An 18580-nucleotide genomic window follows, 5' to 3' on the forward strand; every position below is an offset into this window, starting at 1 on the left:
GGGCATCGATTTAAAGTAATTGGTCGAAGGATTAGAGGGGAGTTGAGGAGAACTTATTTCCCCCAGAGGGTGGTGGGGGTCTGGAACTCACTGCCTGAAAGGGTGGTCGAGGCAGAAACCCTCATCACATTTAAAAAGTACTTGGCTATGCACTTGAAGTGCCGTAACCTACAGGGCTGCGGACCAAGAGCTGGAAAGTGGGATTAGGCTGGAGAGCTCTTTATCGGCCGGCACAGACACGATGGGCCGAATGGCCTCCTCCTGTGCTGTAACTTTCTGTGATTCTATGAGAACTGATGGCCATCTTCTGTGATTCTATGATCTTTCCGATTTCTGCTTGCTACAGGAGAACCTGTTTTTTGTAATGGAATACCTGAATGGCGGGGACCTGATGTTTCACATTCAGAGTTGCCAAAAGTTTGATGTGGCAAGAACAACGTAAGTGGACCTTTATTCTGAAGCTTTGTTTGATTGCCTAGGTAACAAGTCGGCAGGATCTACCAATCCCAGAACATGCTTAAGGCAGCATTACCGAAACATGATAGCAAAATACTGCGGATGCTGGAAATCCGAAATAACAACAGAAAACGTTGGAAAAACTCAGCAGGCCAGGGCAGCATCCGTGGAGAGAGAAACGGAGTCAATGTTTCAGGTCGAAGACCCTTCTACAGGTGACCCCGAGCTTCCGGTCGCCTGTCATTTCAATTCACCGCCCCATTCCCACTCAGACCTCACCATCCGCGGCCTCTTGCATTGTTCCACGGAAGCTCAGCGTAAACTCGAGGAACAGCACCTCATCTTCCGATTAGGCACTTTACAGCCTTCCGGACTCAATATCGAGTTCAACAATTTCAGTTCATAACCTCGGCCCCTATTATATTTTTATATTTTTTATCCACACTTTTGGTTTGTGCCTTTTCCTTTTTCCTCTCTCTCCCACATGGCAGCTGTCTCTCACTCTGCCAGTGCATTTCACACTTCATCTAGAGCCATTGTTTGTTTCTTTACCTGTCCTATTACCATCTCGTCTCACCTTGAATATCTCTTAATGTCTCTTCTTTCCTCCCCTCCCCCATTTCCCAGCCCCCAAACTGCCTTTTAATCTGTTTCATTTCCTGCGTTGTCTCTCAGTCCTGACGATGGGTTTCGACCCGAAATGCTGACTCTGTTTCTCTCTCCACGGATGTTGCCTGGCCTGCTGAGTTTTTCCAGCATTTTCTTTTGTTATTACCGAAACATTACAACGGGAAACCCCCGGGAAGACCCGGAAAAGGCGATAAATGAAACTCAACAAAAAAGTATACCAAATGTTGTCGGCGCCTTCGCAGGCATCTTCAAAACTCTCAAAAGTTGAGAGAACTTAAGATACGTTCCCACCTAACAAAGACATTCCTTAATAAAAACAGAAAATGCTGGAGGAACTCAGCAGGTCAGGCAGCATCTGTGAAGAGAGAAACAGAGTTAACGTTTCAGGTCGATGACCTTTCGTCAGAACTGGAAAAAAGCAGGAAATGGAACAGATTTTTAAGCGAGTGTAGGGGCTGGGAAATGGGGGAGGGGATGAAAGAACAAAAGGGAAGGTCTGTGATAGGATAGAAGGCAGGAGAGGTTAAGAGACATTAAGAGATATTCAAGGCAAGAGGAGGTGGTAATGGGACAGGTTAAGAAACAAAGGATGGCTCGAGATGAAGTGTGAATTGCGCTGGCAGAATGAAAGACAGCTGCCCTGTGGGAGAGAAGAAAAAAAGACACAGACAAAAGGTGTGGATAAAAAATATGTATATATGATAGGGACCGAGGTAATGGTCTGAAATTGTTGAACTCTATGTTGAGTCCAGAAGGCTGTATCAGCCATGATCTCATTAAATGGCGGAACAGGCTCGAGGGGCCGAATGGCCTACTCCTGCTCCTATCTTCTATGTAAAGTGCCTAATCGGAAGATGAGGTGCTGTTCCTCGAGCTTACGCTGAGCTTCCGTGGAACAATGCAAGAGGCCGAGGACGGTGAGGTCTGAGTGGGAGTGGAGCGGAGAATTAAAGTGACAGGCGACCGGAAGCTCGGGGTCCCCTTTGTGGACTGAACGGTAGGTGTTCCGCAAAGCGGTCACCGAGTCTGTGTTTGGTCTCCCCAGTGTAGAGGAGACCACATTGTGAGCAGCGAATACAGTGTACTAAATTGCAAGAAGACATTCCTTATCTTGATGCCTATAAAAGAAGTGATAAGACTGAGTAAGATTCTTAGGCTAAAGATTTCTGTGGTTGCTTGTGAATAGATCAAAAAAGTTAGAAATATGATTTAATGCTCGCTGAGACTTTTAAGCCTTTCAGGAGATGCATCAAAGCCTTTCTTTTCTTGTGCCGCTGTTCACTTAGCGCTCCAGGCACTATGTTTGACCTGTTGAATGCCAAACCATCTTTTCTCCTTCAATAACAACAATGAGAAAATCAACCAGTCACTGCCTCTTGGGAATATGCAGAATGTATCCATTTATAAAGTTGTCCTTAGGCAAGATTTCCCTTATGGAGCTGAGGAGGTGGGGGGGTGAGTGGTGCAGTGGGAATAAGCATTGCCTTTTCACCCCTGTGACCTCGATTCAAATCCAGCCCAGACTGGTGGGCGAAGTCTCCTCTGTTCTTTGGCTATGACGGTCCGATGAAGGAAGGAACAAAGGAACAGGAGGAGGCCATTCAGCCCCCCGAGCCTGTTCTGCCAGTCAATTAGAGCATGGCTGACAACACGTGACATGTGTTTAGACAATTTCAACCAACACGGGACTGCCCTAATTCTGCACCTATTGGAAATCTCACTCAGAGGGACTGCAGGATGGCTGGAATAATGTTACACCCTTACTGTTAGAGGTGCTGTCCCGAGGATAAAGTTTGAGGGGCTTTGCTGGGAAAGAATAGAGAGACCTGTGCTCCTTATCCAACCTGGCTATATCCAACCCATCAGTGTTTGGATTGGGTCCCAGAAATAGACATCCTTCTATTTCCCAGCACTAATATTTTTCACCTAAATGAGCACCAAACAAGAAAGTTAAATGACTTCTCTTATTGGGATTTCCCCTTTTCGCCTGCTGCTTTTTGTTAATGAATAGAAGTAAAGCACTTATTGAAAGGTCCCGTAAAAAGACAGAGATCCAGTTTGTGCTGAAGGTCTACCAGGGAGCTGCCACAGGCGCGATGGGCCGAAGGGCCTCTTTCTATGCTGTATCATTCTATGATGTTACACAGTGTAACAGCCCATTTCAATGTCTTTCCCTCTTTCCCCATGGACAACACCCAGCCTCCCGTTGATGCTTTCCCCGCTTGGCGTCAGGAATTCCTGAAGTCAGGAAGCTGCTGTGGGGAATCAGAAACCATAGCAAGTCAGAGCTCTGGGAGACCACACCACCGCGCTACCCCCACTCATTGCCAATTCAATTTGGGGGTAAAATCGCTCCATCGCTCCATTGACATTAACAGAAAACGAAAACAGAAAATGCTGGAAACACTCGGCAGGTCAGGCAGCATCTGTGGAGAGAGAGAGAGAAACAGAGTTAACGTTTCAGGTTCTGACGAAAGGGTCATCGACCCGAAACATTGACTCTGTCTCTCTCTCCACGGACACTGCCCGACCTGCGGAGCGTTTCCAGCATTTTCTGTTTTTATTTCAGATTTCCAGCACCCGCGGTATTTTGCCTTTTTGTTTTTCACGCTAACATGTTTGTGTGAAATTCCTCTTCTTTCATCCCCTCCCCCTTTTCCCAGCCCCCAACTTGCTTTAAAATCTGTCCCCTTTCCTGCTTTTTTTCCAGTTCTGACGAAGGGTCATCGACCTGAAACGTTAACTCCGTTTCTATCTCCACGGATGCTGCCTGGCCTGCTGAGTGTTTCCAGCGTTTTCTGTTGTTATTACCTGTACCTTATTTTGCTTCTTTTGCTACAGCCCAGCACTGTGCTGACGGTTTCAGAGATGTATCCACTATACCCCTCGATCTCTTTCTTGACCAGCATGATGCCCAACTGTTCCATAGTTGGTTTTGGTTCCTAGCTCACAAGTTCATTATTCCAAACATATATTTTTTTAACTTAAAGAAAGAAAGATTTGCATTTCTATAGCGCCTTTCACGAACTCAGGACACCCCAAAGTGCATTGCAGCCAATGAAGTACTTTGTGAAGTGTCGTCGCTGTTGTAATGTAGTAAACACGGCAACCAATTTGCACACAGCAAGCTCCCACAAACAGCAATGTGATAATGACCAGATAATCTGTTTTTTAGTGATTTTGGTTGAGGGATAAATATTGGCCAGAACTCCCCCTGCTCGTCTTCGTGATAGTGGCCGCGGGATCTTTTACGTCCACCTGAGAGAGCAGACGGGGCCTCGGTTTAACGTCTCATCTGAAAACTTGGCAAATCTCTATCTCTCATGCCTTTAATCTCTTTCTCTATCAAACATCTATCCAGTTTTATCCTGAATTTGCCAACAGTTTCTACCTCACTGGGCAATCTGTTCCAAATATTCATTACCTACCCTCCTGTGCAAAGTAGTTGAATCTCAACAACTCACACCTTTTGATTCTCTTGCCAGTATTATTAAGGCACCCACCTTTAAAATCTCATTGAAATATAAGAGGGATTGACAGGGTAGATGCAGGGAGGATGTTTCCCCCTGTCTGGGGAGTCTAGAACCAGGGGTCACAGTCTCAGGATAAGGGGTCGGCCATTTAGGACTGAGATGAGGAGAAATTTCTTCACTCAGAGGGTGGTGAATCTTAGGAATTCTCTGCCCCAGAGGGCTGTGGAGGCTCAGTCGTTGAGTATATTCAAGGCTGAGATCGATAGATTTTTGGGCACTAAGGGAGTCAAGGGATAGGGGGATAGAGCAGGGAAGTGGACGTTCTGACTCAGAGGCGAGAGTGCTACCCACTGAGCCACTGCTGATACTGACACAGAGAGTGTCACCAGCCTGCGGGACCCCACTGAGTAAGTGAGTGCCTTCAGAAGCGCAGGGTAGAAAACTGTCACATAACAAGCTATAATGAGAGAGAGAAGAACAGAAGATAATGACTGTTGACGATCAGTTGGAGAGGAGGTGATAGCAGGATAATATGTATTAATCATATTCTTGCAGATATTGTTTATGTTAAACTTTCTCATGGAAATATATTTCCTTGCAGGTTTTATGCTGCAGAAATCATTTGTGGTCTCCAGTTTCTTCATGCCAAAGGAATTATTTACAGGTACTTGAGGTGCAAGACAGCACATTTTGCTGTAAAACTTGTTTTTAGTTGCAGATTAAATATTAAACACCTCCAATAAGCCGAAACCGACAAATTTGTTTGTGTACAAACACCGGTTCCCTTTCTCCGAGGTGCTAACCTTGTTTAAAGGAAACTGGTTAACGTCTCTGTTAAAATAGGGAATGTCATGCAAATGTGTTATGAGTAATATTGCAAACCATCATTTCTAGGCTTTATTGGTAGTTGCAGAAAGTATGGGGGTGAAATTGGTTTTGGGGCGGTTGTTAATGTTCTAATTTTGTCTGGCGGGCTGCGCGGGCCATTCAGAACACCGCGCATGTGCGTTTTTTGTATTAAAAAGCCGGTTGCGCGGGTTCTCTGGAGCGCCGTGCGGCCGCACAGGTTACAGGGAACATTGGTGGTCGTGCCAAAACGGCCCATTGTACTCTTCGCCCCAGAAAAGAAGCCAGACAGGGTGTAAAACGGGCGATTGATCCACTATCGCCTGCCCCGCGCTAGAGCCCAAGATGCACTTCACCCGTGACGCATCACATAACTTTATTGGCTGGGAGAGGAGATGTTAAAGTCACTTAATCAAGGTATTGCATTCAGAATACCCAATTGCAACAAATGAGTGCCTAGAGTACCCCACAATCCGGGCATGTTGGGGGTAATTTTCAGCTTCACTGCCCGACAGTCATCTGGAAATAACCTGGCAGTAACCGTAACCTGGAACACACTGGCAGTAACCTGGCAGTACCCTGACAGTACCCTGACAGTAACCTGGCAGTACCCTGACAGTACCCTGACAGTACCCTGGCAGTAACCTGGCAGTACCTTGACAGTACCCTGGCAGTAACCTGGCAGTACCTTGACAGTACCCTGGCAGCAACCTGGCAGTACCCTGGCAGTACCCTGGCAGTACCTTGGCAGCAACCTGGCAGTACCCTGGCAGTACCCTGGCAGCAACCTGGCAGTAACCTGGCAGTACCCTGGCAGCAACCTGGCAGTAACCTGGCAGTACCCTGGCAGCAACCTGGCAGTAACCTGGCAGTACCCTGGCAGTAACCTGGCAGTACCTTGACAGTACCCTGGCAGCAACCTGGCAGTACCCTGGCAGTACCCTGGCAGTACCTTGGCAGCACCCTGGCAGCAACCTGGCAGTAACCTGGCAGTACCTTGACAGTACCCTGGCAGCAACCTGGCAGTACCCTGGCAGTACCATGGCAGCAACCTGGCAGTACCCTGGTAGTACCCTGGCAGCAACCTGGCAGTAACCTGGCAGTACCCTGGCAGTACCTTGACAGTACCCTGGCAGCAACCTGGCAGTACCCTGGCAGTACCTTGACAGTACCCTGGCAGCAACCTGGCAGTAACCTGGCAGTACCCTGGCAGTACCTTGGCAGTACCGTGGCAGTAACTGTAACCTGCCAGTAACCGTAACCTGGCAGTACCCTGGCAGCAACCTGGCAGTAACCTGGCAGTAACCGTAACCTGGCAGTAACCGTACCCTGGCAGCAACCTGGCAGTAACCTGGCAGTAACCGTAACCTGGCAGTAACCTGGCAGTACCCTGCCAGTGCGGATCGCCCGTCCATTGTAGAACCCGCCCAATATCCGTTGAATTGAAATCAATGGAACGACAGTCGGAGGGGGAGGAGGGGGTCTATAAAGAAATGTTCAATCCCTCCCCGTTCAGAGAATTCTGGATCTATAAATAAATTGTGGGAAATACACAGCCGGTCTGACCGCATCTGAGAAAGGGGAAAAGATGTTTCAGACACAGACCTTTGATCAGCATCCTGACATGAAGCTGTTCTTCAATCGCCAGGTGAACTCGCCGTAATAACCAGCACGCTCTGCTTTTAGTTTAGACTCTCAGGATCTTTTTAAATCCAAGAGGATCACAACACTGCCTATTAACGGTTCTAATCTGAAACTAAAGTCAGTTTGCCTTGGTGCAAAGCTTCATGGATCGGTCTCCATTACTCTCCTCTTCTGTAATTTGACCCCCTCACATCTGCATGTATTTACTCTTAATTGTGCTGTAAGCAACAATCATTTTAATCCGGCCCTATTGCCAGGAGAGAATCCGTCCTTACCAATTTTGTAAAATAATTCTTGTTAAGCAAGCTGCAAAGCTCGAGCACGAAATGTAAATTGATTTTTGGAGATGGCATGGGCCCGTTAGTGTTCAGAGGGCTGCATTCTGGAGGGCTCTGATGCATGTTCCTGCCCAGCCATTTCCAACCTGACCCATTCCACCATGCAGTAAGTGCTGCAAAAGAGCTGAATAAATATTTGGTTGGGAATGCAATTGGTGGTTGTAAGGATAGATAAGATAATCAAATGCTCAATGGCACACAATGGTTCCTAAGGTGTGTAGGTGGAGAGCACGTTGTATGTAAATAACAATAGAGCGGGGTTGAATATCTCAAGTTGCGAGGGTGGATGAATACTTTGATATTTTGCTTAATTGCCTTTAGGGATTAGTCAGTAACTTAAGTCGAGCTTTCTCTCATGAGATTAAGGGGGTCCATGATATGGTAGATTGTATGTGGACTGAGGAAGGAGCCAGCTCGATGGGCAGAATGGTCTTGCAGGGTAAATTTTCTGATTGCCTGCCTAGACCCGGAGCCTCACCCACTAGAAGCACAAATAGGGAAATCTGTGTGAAGATTTTTCCTAACGTGCAGTCCTGGTGGGCAAGGGTCTGTTCGAGGAGCGCGCTATCAGAAAACATACTCTTGACAAAGGATTGCACAGGATATATGGCACAGAAACAGGCCATTCGGCCCAACCAGTCCATGCCGGCGTTTATGCTCCACTCGAGCCTCCTCCCGTCTTTCCTGATCTAACTCTATCAGCATAACCCTCTATTCCTCTCTCCCTCCTGTGCTTATCCAGCCTCCCCTGAAATGCATCTATACTATTCGCTTCAACCACTCCCTGTGGCAGCGAGTTCCACATTCTCACCACTCTCTGGGTAAAGAAGTTTCTTCTGAATTCCCTATTTGATTTCTTGGTGACTATCTTATATTGATGGCCTCTAGTTATGCTCTTCCCCACAAGTGGAAACATTCTCTCTGTATCCACTCTATCAAAACCTTTCATAATTTTAAAGACCTCTATTAGGTCACCCTTCAGCCTTCTCTTTTCAAGAGAAAAGAGACGCAGCCTGTTCTCAATAGTGTTCTTATGAGTCAAGGCTAAAGGTATCAATGAACGATGAGTCAATATGATGCCTGGCATAGGCTGAAGGCTTTAAAAAAGAGAGAGAAACACTTTGGCCGCGATTTTATCGATTGATGCGGCTTGGGAGCGGGTCAGGTGGCTTCTGGGTTCCAGCCCCACCCTCAACTACATCCAGCCCACAGACGTGATTTTACGCCTTGTTAAGCCCACCCTGCGGGCTTGCCGGCCAATTAAGATGAAGCCGGTCAGATGACGTCATTTGATGACGCGTCATCTGCCGGTTTTCTTAAAGGGACCACACACAATTTTCTTTGACAGCTCATTTCTCAGTGTTTGACAGCATTGAGATGCTGCAAACACTGACAATCACTGTTCACAGGTGAGTTCTTGCACCCAGGCTCTCCAGTGACTCCCTCCTTAGGCTACAGGTGAGGTTACAGAAGCGATCTGTCACTGGTGAGCGAGGTTCTCCCAATGAGGTGGGATTAGACGTACAATTCAAAACTTGTTACCTACAGAAAAGTCTAAATGCATTAAAAATGAATTTCCCAACATTTTCTTACCTCTGAAACTCACCAGTGCACCATTGGATCCTTCACACCACTTCTGCAGCGGTCATAAATGCAGAAACATTACAGCAGACCCACAGCACGCCACACTTACCTGGCGTGGCATCCGGACATCGGGAAGCCCGAAGTAGAAGTGTCAAAATTGAAAAAAGAGCCTGTTAACTGCCTGTTAACAACCTTTAACAGGCAGTTAAGTGGCTATAATCCTCTTCCCGCCACTAGGTGTCGGGTCCATGCGGAAATCGGGGACCCGACACTTGGGAAGATTGATTGGAGGCGGGTTGACAGCGGGTTTCCTGCCCGCTGTCAATCTTTGCGATTTTGCCAGATGCCCCATCTCCAAACCCGCCCCCTGAGCACTCTCTCATAATTCCTAACTTAGTCATCTTCCCACTGTACACTATTAAAGGTATAGTTAGTAGAGAGCTCAAAAATGTGTGCATCTTTATATTCCTCTGTGTGTAAGTTTGTATCTGTGTGTCTATATATATCTGATTATGCAAATGTACATGTATGTGTGTGTATATGTACATACCTGAGTATATATAGAGCATATATAGAGAGTATGGTCTAGAAATTCAGTCGCGTTTGCGCCCACTTAGGGGCGAAAGAGTGGGTTGCGCCGGAAGTTTTTTAGTGCCCGAAATTAAGTTGGTCCCTAACAGCGGCGTTAGCCGGTAGCGCTGCGCCGGCACCGATGACGTCATCGGTGTGTGCAGCGCCCCGGTTCCAACGCGATTCCGTGCCGAAGGCCAAATTCAGTTGCGGCCGCCTCGCCCGCAGCGGCCGCAAACAACGTTTGAAAAACAGGGCCTTGCAGCTCCGAGAGGCCAGCGCATAAAGGTGGAGGGGCGGCCGGCCGCTTTCCCGGCGGCCGCATGGCCGCACCTCCCTCCCCGGACTCCTGCACCACCCCCCCGCGGCATTGCTGTCTGACTCCCGCGAGCCCGGCACTTCTCCGTGGTGCCGGGCTCATTTGCCAGGGGAATCCAGCGGCGATCTCACGGCTGCAGGCAGCTCCTCCTTAAGAGAAGGAGGAGGCCTGCAGTACCCCAGCCTGCCGCACCGCCTCGGGTGGCGCAGCGGCAGCTGGACGCCTGAAATAGACTTTCATCGCCCCAAGCGAGGCGGCCAAACCCTGCAATAGCGCCCGCCTCCGTCTTGGCCCGTCGCAACTGAATTTCAGGCGGGCGCTACGGGAATCCGGGCGAGCGCTAAATTTCGGGCGCTAAAGACCTGGCGGGGCCTTACTGAATTTCTAGGCCTATGTATATAATCTGTGCATATATGCCTCTCTGTATGTATGCATACAGCTATAAACATACACACAGAGGTATCCCATATGTATGTATCTACGTATGTTTATGTAGATTATGTGTGCAGATGTGCATATTTCATTTTTTAAGCACTGAATACTTACCTCTCTAGCGTAAAATAAAAACAGAAAAGGCTGGAAATACTCAGCAGGTCAGGCAGCATCTGTAGAGAGAGAAACAGAGTTAACCTTTCGGGTCGGTGACCTTTCATCAGATGTCATCGACCTGAAACGTTAACTCTGTTTCTCTCTCCACAGACGCTGCCTGACCTGCTGAGTGTTTCCAGCATTTTCTGGTTTTATTTCAGATTTCCAGCATCCACAATATTTCGCTTCTGTGCTCACCTTTCTGATGTTTTTTTTTAAGAGACCTGAAGTTGGACAATGTTCTGCTGGACGGAGATGGCCACATTAAGATTGCCGATTTTGGCATGTGCAAAGAGAATATCCTTAATGGTGCGAGGACCAGCACATTCTGTGGAACCCCTGATTATATCGCCCCAGAGGTCAGTGTGTCTGTTAACATTGCAGCTATCGTGACCACAACCATAAGTAAATACTTTTGCAATGCTTATTATAGTTTAGTTGACGAAATTTTCAGATCGATTGTGGAATAGATTGCCACCGAATAAATACTGAATCAACTGGAAGGTGTGGAAATAAAAACAGAAAATCTTAATACCCGGCAGGTCAGTCAGTATCTGAAGGAGAAACTTAGAGACATGTTTCAGTACAAACGCTTCATCGGTCTGGTATGCTCACATTCACTAAACTTACTCTTTAAGTACTGAGGAATAAATTGTTAGTCCATAAAAGATTACGATCTAATTAAAGAGAAAAATTAAATGGTTGCCTTGACAATTATACTTTGAGTTACAAGACACTGGATGATCTTTGGTTAGCTATTAATGCTTGTTGAATCTGTATGTTCCAGTTAGGTTTAGGATCAATCACTGGACACAGACAACAAGAATAACTTTTAACAGGTCTTTACTATTTGAAGGTCAGGGTTGAACTGCCCAGCAAATCCTTGCACAACACTTATATACCGGTGTGGTCACCACCGGTATTACAGTATTACAGTATACAGCAGCCAAGAGAAAGTAGTACATCTCTTAAGGTAGTTCTCTTAAGGTGGAACAGGTTACATACACCACAATCCTCCCTTTTTAGCTTAACAGCTATATCCCCATTTAACATAACATAATAACATATATATATACAACTTCATGCAAAACAGTTCAAAGATTCAGTCTCTGAGGAGGCCTCCTGATTCGAGTTGGATAACGCCTTTCAGGGGTCTCTGATCCTCGTTGCTGGGGTGACTCATCTAGTTGGTCTCTTATGGATTGGACATCATCATCAGGTACATTCACTTCTGAGGTAGATGCTTCAGGTTCACTAACTTCTTTCACGGTTGTCTCTGCCGTAACCATGGGTTCGACCCTTGTTCTCGATTCTACCAGTTGGTCAGCATGACGCCGTATTACATTTTCACCAATATCTACCGTGTACATCAGGGGTCCTTGTCTGGCCCGAATTGTTCCAGATTGCCATTTCTCGTTTTTATAGTCCCGGGCTAACACTGGTTGTCCTATTTCGAAACTCCGAGTGGTCTTGTTATTTATATGCTGGAACTGTTTGTTTTCAACTTCCCTCCGCACATTTGGTTTTAATAAGTCCAACCTGGACCGCAACCTCCTGTTGTAGAACATCATGGCAGGACTTTGGTTTGTCACTGCATGAGTGGCGTTTCGATATGCCAGTAGGAATTTGTCCACCTTGTGTTGTAGTGGAATCTGATCTTCGCTCATGGCCTTTATTGCTTTTTTAAACGTTTGTACAAATCTCTCGGCCAACCTGTTTGTAGCCGGATGATATGGGGCAGAGGTATAATGTTTCACCCCATTCTTCTTCATGAATCCCTGGAATTCTTCTGACACGAACTGCGGTCCGTTGTCTGAACATATTTGTTCTGGCAATCCATTTCTCGCAAATATCGTTCTTAACACCGCGATCGTCTTTTCCGAGGTAGTGGTAGTCATCTTAATCACTTCTGGCCATTTAGAATGTGCGTCCACCGCAATTAAAAACATGGAGTCCATGAAAGGACCAGCAAAGTCAATATGTACACGTTGCCATGGGGTTGAAGGCCATTCCCATGGATGCAGCGGTGCAATCGGAGGTGCATTTTGCACTTTTTGGCACCCTGAGCAGCTTTTCGTCAGCTCCTCTATCTGTTGGTCGATACCCGGCCACCACACATAAGCCCTAGCAAGGCTTTTCATCTTGACTCCCCCCAGATGACCTTCATGCAGTTCCTTTAGAGCTCTCGCTCTTAACTTAGGAGGAATAATCACCCTTGTTCCATACATCAATGTTCCTTGACAGACGGACAGCTGTTCTCGTCTTGCTGAGAATGCCGGTAACAGTGGATCACCATGTGCTGGCCATCCCTTCACTGTCACTTCGTAGACCCTGGACAGTGTCGGGTCGTTCCTGGTTTCTCTTTCAATACTTGCATTGGTGACTGGTAAACATTCGATGATGGTCGAGTGAAATAACTCAACAGGGTCAACCGTCGGTGCCTCCTCCTCTGTAGGTAGTGGCAGGCGCGACAGCCCATCAGCATTACCATGCTGCTTTGTACCTTTGAATTCTATCTGACATTGATGTGCCCCTAGGAAAAGGGACCATCTCTGGAGTCTCTGTGCTGTCATCACCGAAACACCCTTCTTAGGGTTAAAAATGGATACCAACGGCTGGTGGTCTGTCAGAAGCGTAAACTTTTGGCCCTGCAGGTAATGATTAAACTTCTTTACTCCCCACACAAGGCTGAGAGCCTCCCTATCTATCTGAGCATAATTGCGCTCAGCGGAGGTCAATGATCTGGATGCGAACGCAACTGGCCTCTCCTGGCCATTTGGCAACTTGTGTGAGAGTACTGCCCCAATACCATATGGAGAAGCATCATAAGCCAAACGAATAGGCAGCATTGGGTTGAAGTGAGCCAACACTTCCTCTGAGGTGATCAATGCCTTGCTTTCGCGAAAGGCCCTCTTACAGTCCTCGCTCCACTTCCATGGTACTCCCTTCTGCAAAAGAGCGTTCAGCGGGTGCAGCACCGTGGATAAATTTGGCAGAAACTTATGGTAATAGTTAATCAACCCTAGAAACGACCTCAATTGGGATACATTATCCGGAGCGGGAGCCTTCACAACAGCTTCAATCTTGTCAGGAGACTTATGAAGCCCCTCCTGGTCAATGACATGACCACAGTACGAGATCTGCTTCTGAAAGAATTCACATTTCTGGCAATTAACTCGAAGACCATATTCTTTCAATCTGGTGAGCACCAGTTCCAAGTTTGCAAGGTGTTCCTCGTCATCATCTCCTGTAATCAGAATATCGTCCAGGTAACATTGTGTACCTGGAATTCCCTGTAATACCTGCTCCATGGCCCTCTGCCAAATTGCTGGAGCCAATGCCACTCCAAAAACCAGTCTATTATACCGGTACAAGCCTCTATGCGTGTTGATCGTGAGATACTGGCGTGACTCTTCCTCAACTTCCATCTGTAAGTACGCCTGCGCCAGGTCTATCTTGGTGAAGTGTTTCCCGCCAGAAAATGAAGCGAAGATATCCTCAATCCGTGGAAGCGGATACTGCACCGTGTGAAGCACCGGATTAACAGTGATCTTGAAATCACCACAGATGCGAACCTTCCCCGGTTCCCCCGGCTTGTTGCTCGATGAACGCTTCATGACTGGGACAATGGGCGTGGCCCACTCACTCCAGTCTACCTTAGACAGTACTCCTGAACGTTCTAGCCCTTCCAGCTCAGCTTCCACAGCAGGTCGTATTGCATAAGGTACCGGTCTGGCTTTGAAAAATTTCGGGTTTGCATGTTCTTCAATCTTGATGTTTGCCGTAATTCCTCTCAGTGTTCCCAGTCCTTGTTGGAACACCTCTTTAGCATCGTCCAATATTCTGGACAATCGTTTAGGTTTGACATCTTTTGTACCGGAATCTACCGTTAGTGCTTTTAAGGAATGCCAGTCCATATTTATTTTCCTAATCCACTCCCGTCCCAGTAGTGGTGGACCTCCCTCAGGTAGCACATATAAGTCCATTCCTCGGCTTTCTTTGCCCTTGTGGACCACCTTTACCTCTATCTTCCCAATGGGGTATACTCTTTGCCCCGTGTATGTTTTCAATACAATCTCCGTATCCCGTAGGGGAATATGTGGGAATAACCTTTTGTAATCTTTCTTATTCATGACCGTCAATGCCGATCCAGTGTCCAATTCCATCTTCACTTGGACTCCTGCTATCTGAAGTGTGACCCAAATTGTTTGGAGGTCTGCTTCCTTACCAACATTGTGTACTCTTAGACTACCCAGTTCATTACTGCTGGCGTCTGAATCTGACTTCTGTTCGTTCGAACTGTTCTCTGTCACCTTGTGTACCTTTTTGTACTTTTCCTGCGGTGGCTTTTTGTTGCTGGTCTTCTTTCCTGACCGGCATACTTTAGCTATGTGACCAAGCCTGCCACATTTTCTGCATTCCTGATTTTTGAACCAGCACTGGTTCTGATCGTGTGTTGTCTTTCCACAACGATAACATTTTACTGTACTCAAGACCATTTGATTGGTACAGAGTTCCGGTGACCGTAGCTGCATTTCCGCAGTGCCTCTTGCTGCGGCTTCTTGCGATGCTGCAATAGTGACAGCTTTATCAAGCGTAAGATCATTCTCTTCAAGCAGTCGCTTTTGTGTTCCTTCTTTTAACAATCCACACACAAATTTATCTCTCAGCGCATCTGCTAGCCCTGTCCCAAACTGACAGTACTTCGATAGCTTACATAGTTCAATTAAAAATTCAGCGTTGCTTTCGTCTTTCAACTGCGTTCTTCTGTAAAATTTAAATCATTCCGCTATCATCAGCGGCGTGGGGTTTAAATGATTTTTCAGGACAGTAACAATATTCGCGAAGGTCTGATCCGCCGGTTTAATTGGTGATAGAAGGTGCTTCAATAGCCCGTATGTCTTCACCCCCATTGAGCTTAATAAGGTTAATGCTTTCTCATCATCTGGTACCTTATTTGCTTTACAATAAACTTCCATGTGTTCTACATACGTGGTCCAATCTTCGACATCACTATCAAAGGTATTAATGCTCCCATGTTTAGGCATCCTTGCAAGTTTAAAAAAAAAAATTTTAAATGGCGGCTTCCCGCACTTGTCTTCTTCCCCCGCCTACTAAAATGGCGGCTTCCCGCGCTTGGCGGTCTTTCCCGCGCTCGTCTTCTTCCCCCGCCGACTACAATGGCGGATTCCCGCGTTTGCCTTCTTCCCCCGCTGGCTGCAATGGCGATTGCCTTGCTGCTGCCGTTGTCGCCTCCCCAGCGGTTCTCACTCCCCGACGCTGCTTTGCCTTGCAGCCCGGTCCTTTACACCGGCTGCGTTTGAATTCTCCGCGGCTCTCGTGCCTTAAGCTTCTCAACTCCCCGCCGCTGTTTTGCCTCGCAGCCCCGCTCGCAGCCCGGTCCTGTACACCGGCTGCATTTGAGTTCTCCGCGGCTCTCGAGCCTTAAGCTGCCCCAGTCGCTGCGCCTCTCGGCCTCGATTGCAGCCCGGCCCTTTCTACCGGCCGTGGTCGAGCTCTCCGCCCTTATTCCTCCGTTTTCCCTCCCCTACTCCACAGTCAACGCGGCCGACTTTCTGCTCGTGTCGCTGATCGGCTTACCCACCACCGTGGTAGAAGGGATGAACACTGCCTGTCGCTGATGGAGGGCTTCATGGTCAGAATTCTTTTTCTTTTTTTTTTAACCCGGGTTCTCTATGCCTCCCGTGCGATGGTGCTCAGCAGGATGATGAGGGCGGATGCCTCTTCTCGACGCCCGTTTTGAGGACGAAGCTGCCTTGGATGTAATTTTGCCGCAGGGTAAGATCGGACTCGTCGCCACTGTTGAGTCTGTATGTTCCAGTTAGGTTTAGGATCAATCACTGGACACAGACAACAAGAATAACTTTTAACAGGTCTTTACTATTCGAAGGTCAGGGCTGAACTGCCCAGCAAATCCTTGCACAACACTTATATACCGGTGTGGTCACCACCGGTATTACAGTATTACAGTATACAGCAGCCAAGAGAAAGTAGTACATCTCTTAAGGTAGTTCTCTTAAGGTGGAACAGGTTACATACACCACAATGCTCAATGGCTGATATTAAATTCGGAGCACTACACTGAAAGATTAAGTAAATAAAGAGAGACTGATTCTAATGGCTGAAGGGTCGATAATCAGAGGACACAGATTTAAGGTGATTGGCAAAAGAACCAGAGGCGACATGAGGAAAAAAATTTTCACACAACGAGTGGTTAGAATCTGGAATGCACTGCCTGATAGGGCGGTGGATACAGAGTCAATTGTCGCCTTCAAAAGGGAATTGAATAAATACTTGAAGGAGAAAAAATTGCAGGGATATGGGGACAGAGCGGGGGAGTGGGACTGACTGGATTGCTCTTCAAAAGAGCCGGCGCAGACTCGATGGGCTGAATGGCCTCCTTCTGTGCTGTACTATTCTAAGATTCTATGATTGAACAGACTGGGGAGGGATGGGGGGTGACCGAGTAGAGGTCTTTAAAATTAGGAAGGGGTTTGGTAGGGTAGGCATAGAGATGAGATGTTTCCATTTGTGGGGGAATCCAAAAATAGGGGCCATAAATACAAGATACAGAAAACTCTCTTTTTACCGGCACCTAAATAACCGGAAATCTCTCTTAACCGGCAAAATTCAGGAGTAGGTTCAGGTAAGTTTTACTTCATATTAGTGGCCGTGTAACCGGGGTTCCTGCACCTGTTGCCATGCAACAGGGACACCTGGATCTGTGGCCGTGTACGGGGCTCTCGTACCTTGGTAAGTATACCTCTCTGTAATCCGGACTTTTTGATCAACCGGCACCACGCCGGTCCCGTCGGTGCCGGATAAAAAAGAGTTTCCTGTAGTTACTAATAAATCCAATAGGGAATTCAGGAGAAACCTCTTTACTCAGAGAGTGGTGAGAACTGTTGCCTCACAGCGCCAGGGACCCGGGTTCGAATCCGGCCTCGGGTGACTGTCTGAGTGGCGTTTGCACATTCTCCCCGTGTTTGCGTGGGTTTCCTCCGGGTGCGCCGGTTTCCTCCCACAGTCCAAAGATGTGCGGGTTAGGATGATTGGCTATGATAAATTGACCCTTAGTGTTAGGGGGATTAAATACATGGGGTTACGGGGATCGGGTGGGATATGTGTCGGTGCAGGCTCGATGGGCCGAAATGGCCTCTATCTGCACTGTGGGGTTTCTGTGATTCTGTGAATGTGGAACTCGCTACCACAGGAAGTGGTTGAGGCTATGAGCAGAGATGCATTTAATGGGAAGCTAGATAAATACATGAGAGAGAAAGGAATAGAATAACATATGCTGATGGGGTGAGATGAAGAGGGGTGGGAGGAGGCTGGTGTGGAGCATAAACACCGACACGGACCAGTTGGGCCGAATGGCCTCTTTCTGTGCCAGAAATTCTTTAATTCTATGCAATACACACTGGGCAGGCATGCCTGATACACTGACAGTTTTATCCCTTACAGTACAGTGCCAAATCTTTTAAAATAATTTTTATAGCTGAATATATAACTTATATACTAGATTGATCCCCGGGATGAGAGGGTTGCCCTATGATGAGAGATTGTGTAGAATGGGCCTATACTCTCTGGAGTTTAGAAGAATGAGAGGTGATCTCATTGGAACATACAAGATTCTGAAGGGGATTGACAGGGTAGATGCTGAGAGGTTGTTTCCCCCTGGCTGGAGTGTCTAGAACTGTGGGGCATAGTCTCAGGATAAGGGGTCGGCCATTTAAGACTGAGATGAGGAGGAATTTCTTCACTCAGAGGGTTGTGAATCTTTGGAATTCTCTGCTTCAGAGGGCTGTGGATGCTGAGTCGTTGAGTATATTCAAAGCTGAGATCGATAGATTTCTGGACTCTAGGGGAATCAAGGGATATGGAGATCGGGCGGGAAAGTGGAGCTGAGGTCGATGATCAGCCATGGTCTTATAGAATGGCGGAGCGGGCTCGAGGGGCTGAATGGCCGACTCCTACTTCTAATTCTTATGTTCTTATGTATATAACTTGCTTTTTGCATACGAGTGTACAATATGCACTGATGAGAACAGACAGTACGGAATGTTAGGTACCAGGAGGCTTTTAATAGTGGCAGCATGCTTCAGATAACA

General features: G+C 47.2%; 1 protein-coding gene across 1 annotated transcript in view; it reads left to right on the plus strand.

Annotated features, from left to right (window-relative positions):
- prkcq (protein kinase C, theta) overlaps window positions 1-18580 on the plus strand; it is a 124057-nt gene that overhangs the window by 81486 nt on the left and 23991 nt on the right. The window contains exons 12-14 of the mRNA XM_086010751.1: window positions 347-438; window positions 5161-5223; window positions 10669-10807. Coding sequence (XP_085866877.1) covers window positions 347-438; window positions 5161-5223; window positions 10669-10807 — 294 coding nt within the window. The remainder of the gene's footprint in view (window positions 1-346; window positions 439-5160; window positions 5224-10668; window positions 10808-18580) is intronic.

The sequence above is a fragment of the Somniosus microcephalus genome, chromosome 17 (genome assembly GCF_052327205.1).
Source record: "Somniosus microcephalus isolate GS21.2 chromosome 17, FLI_Smic_1.0, whole genome shotgun sequence".
Lineage (NCBI taxonomy): Eukaryota > Metazoa > Chordata > Chondrichthyes > Squaliformes > Somniosidae > Somniosus > Somniosus microcephalus.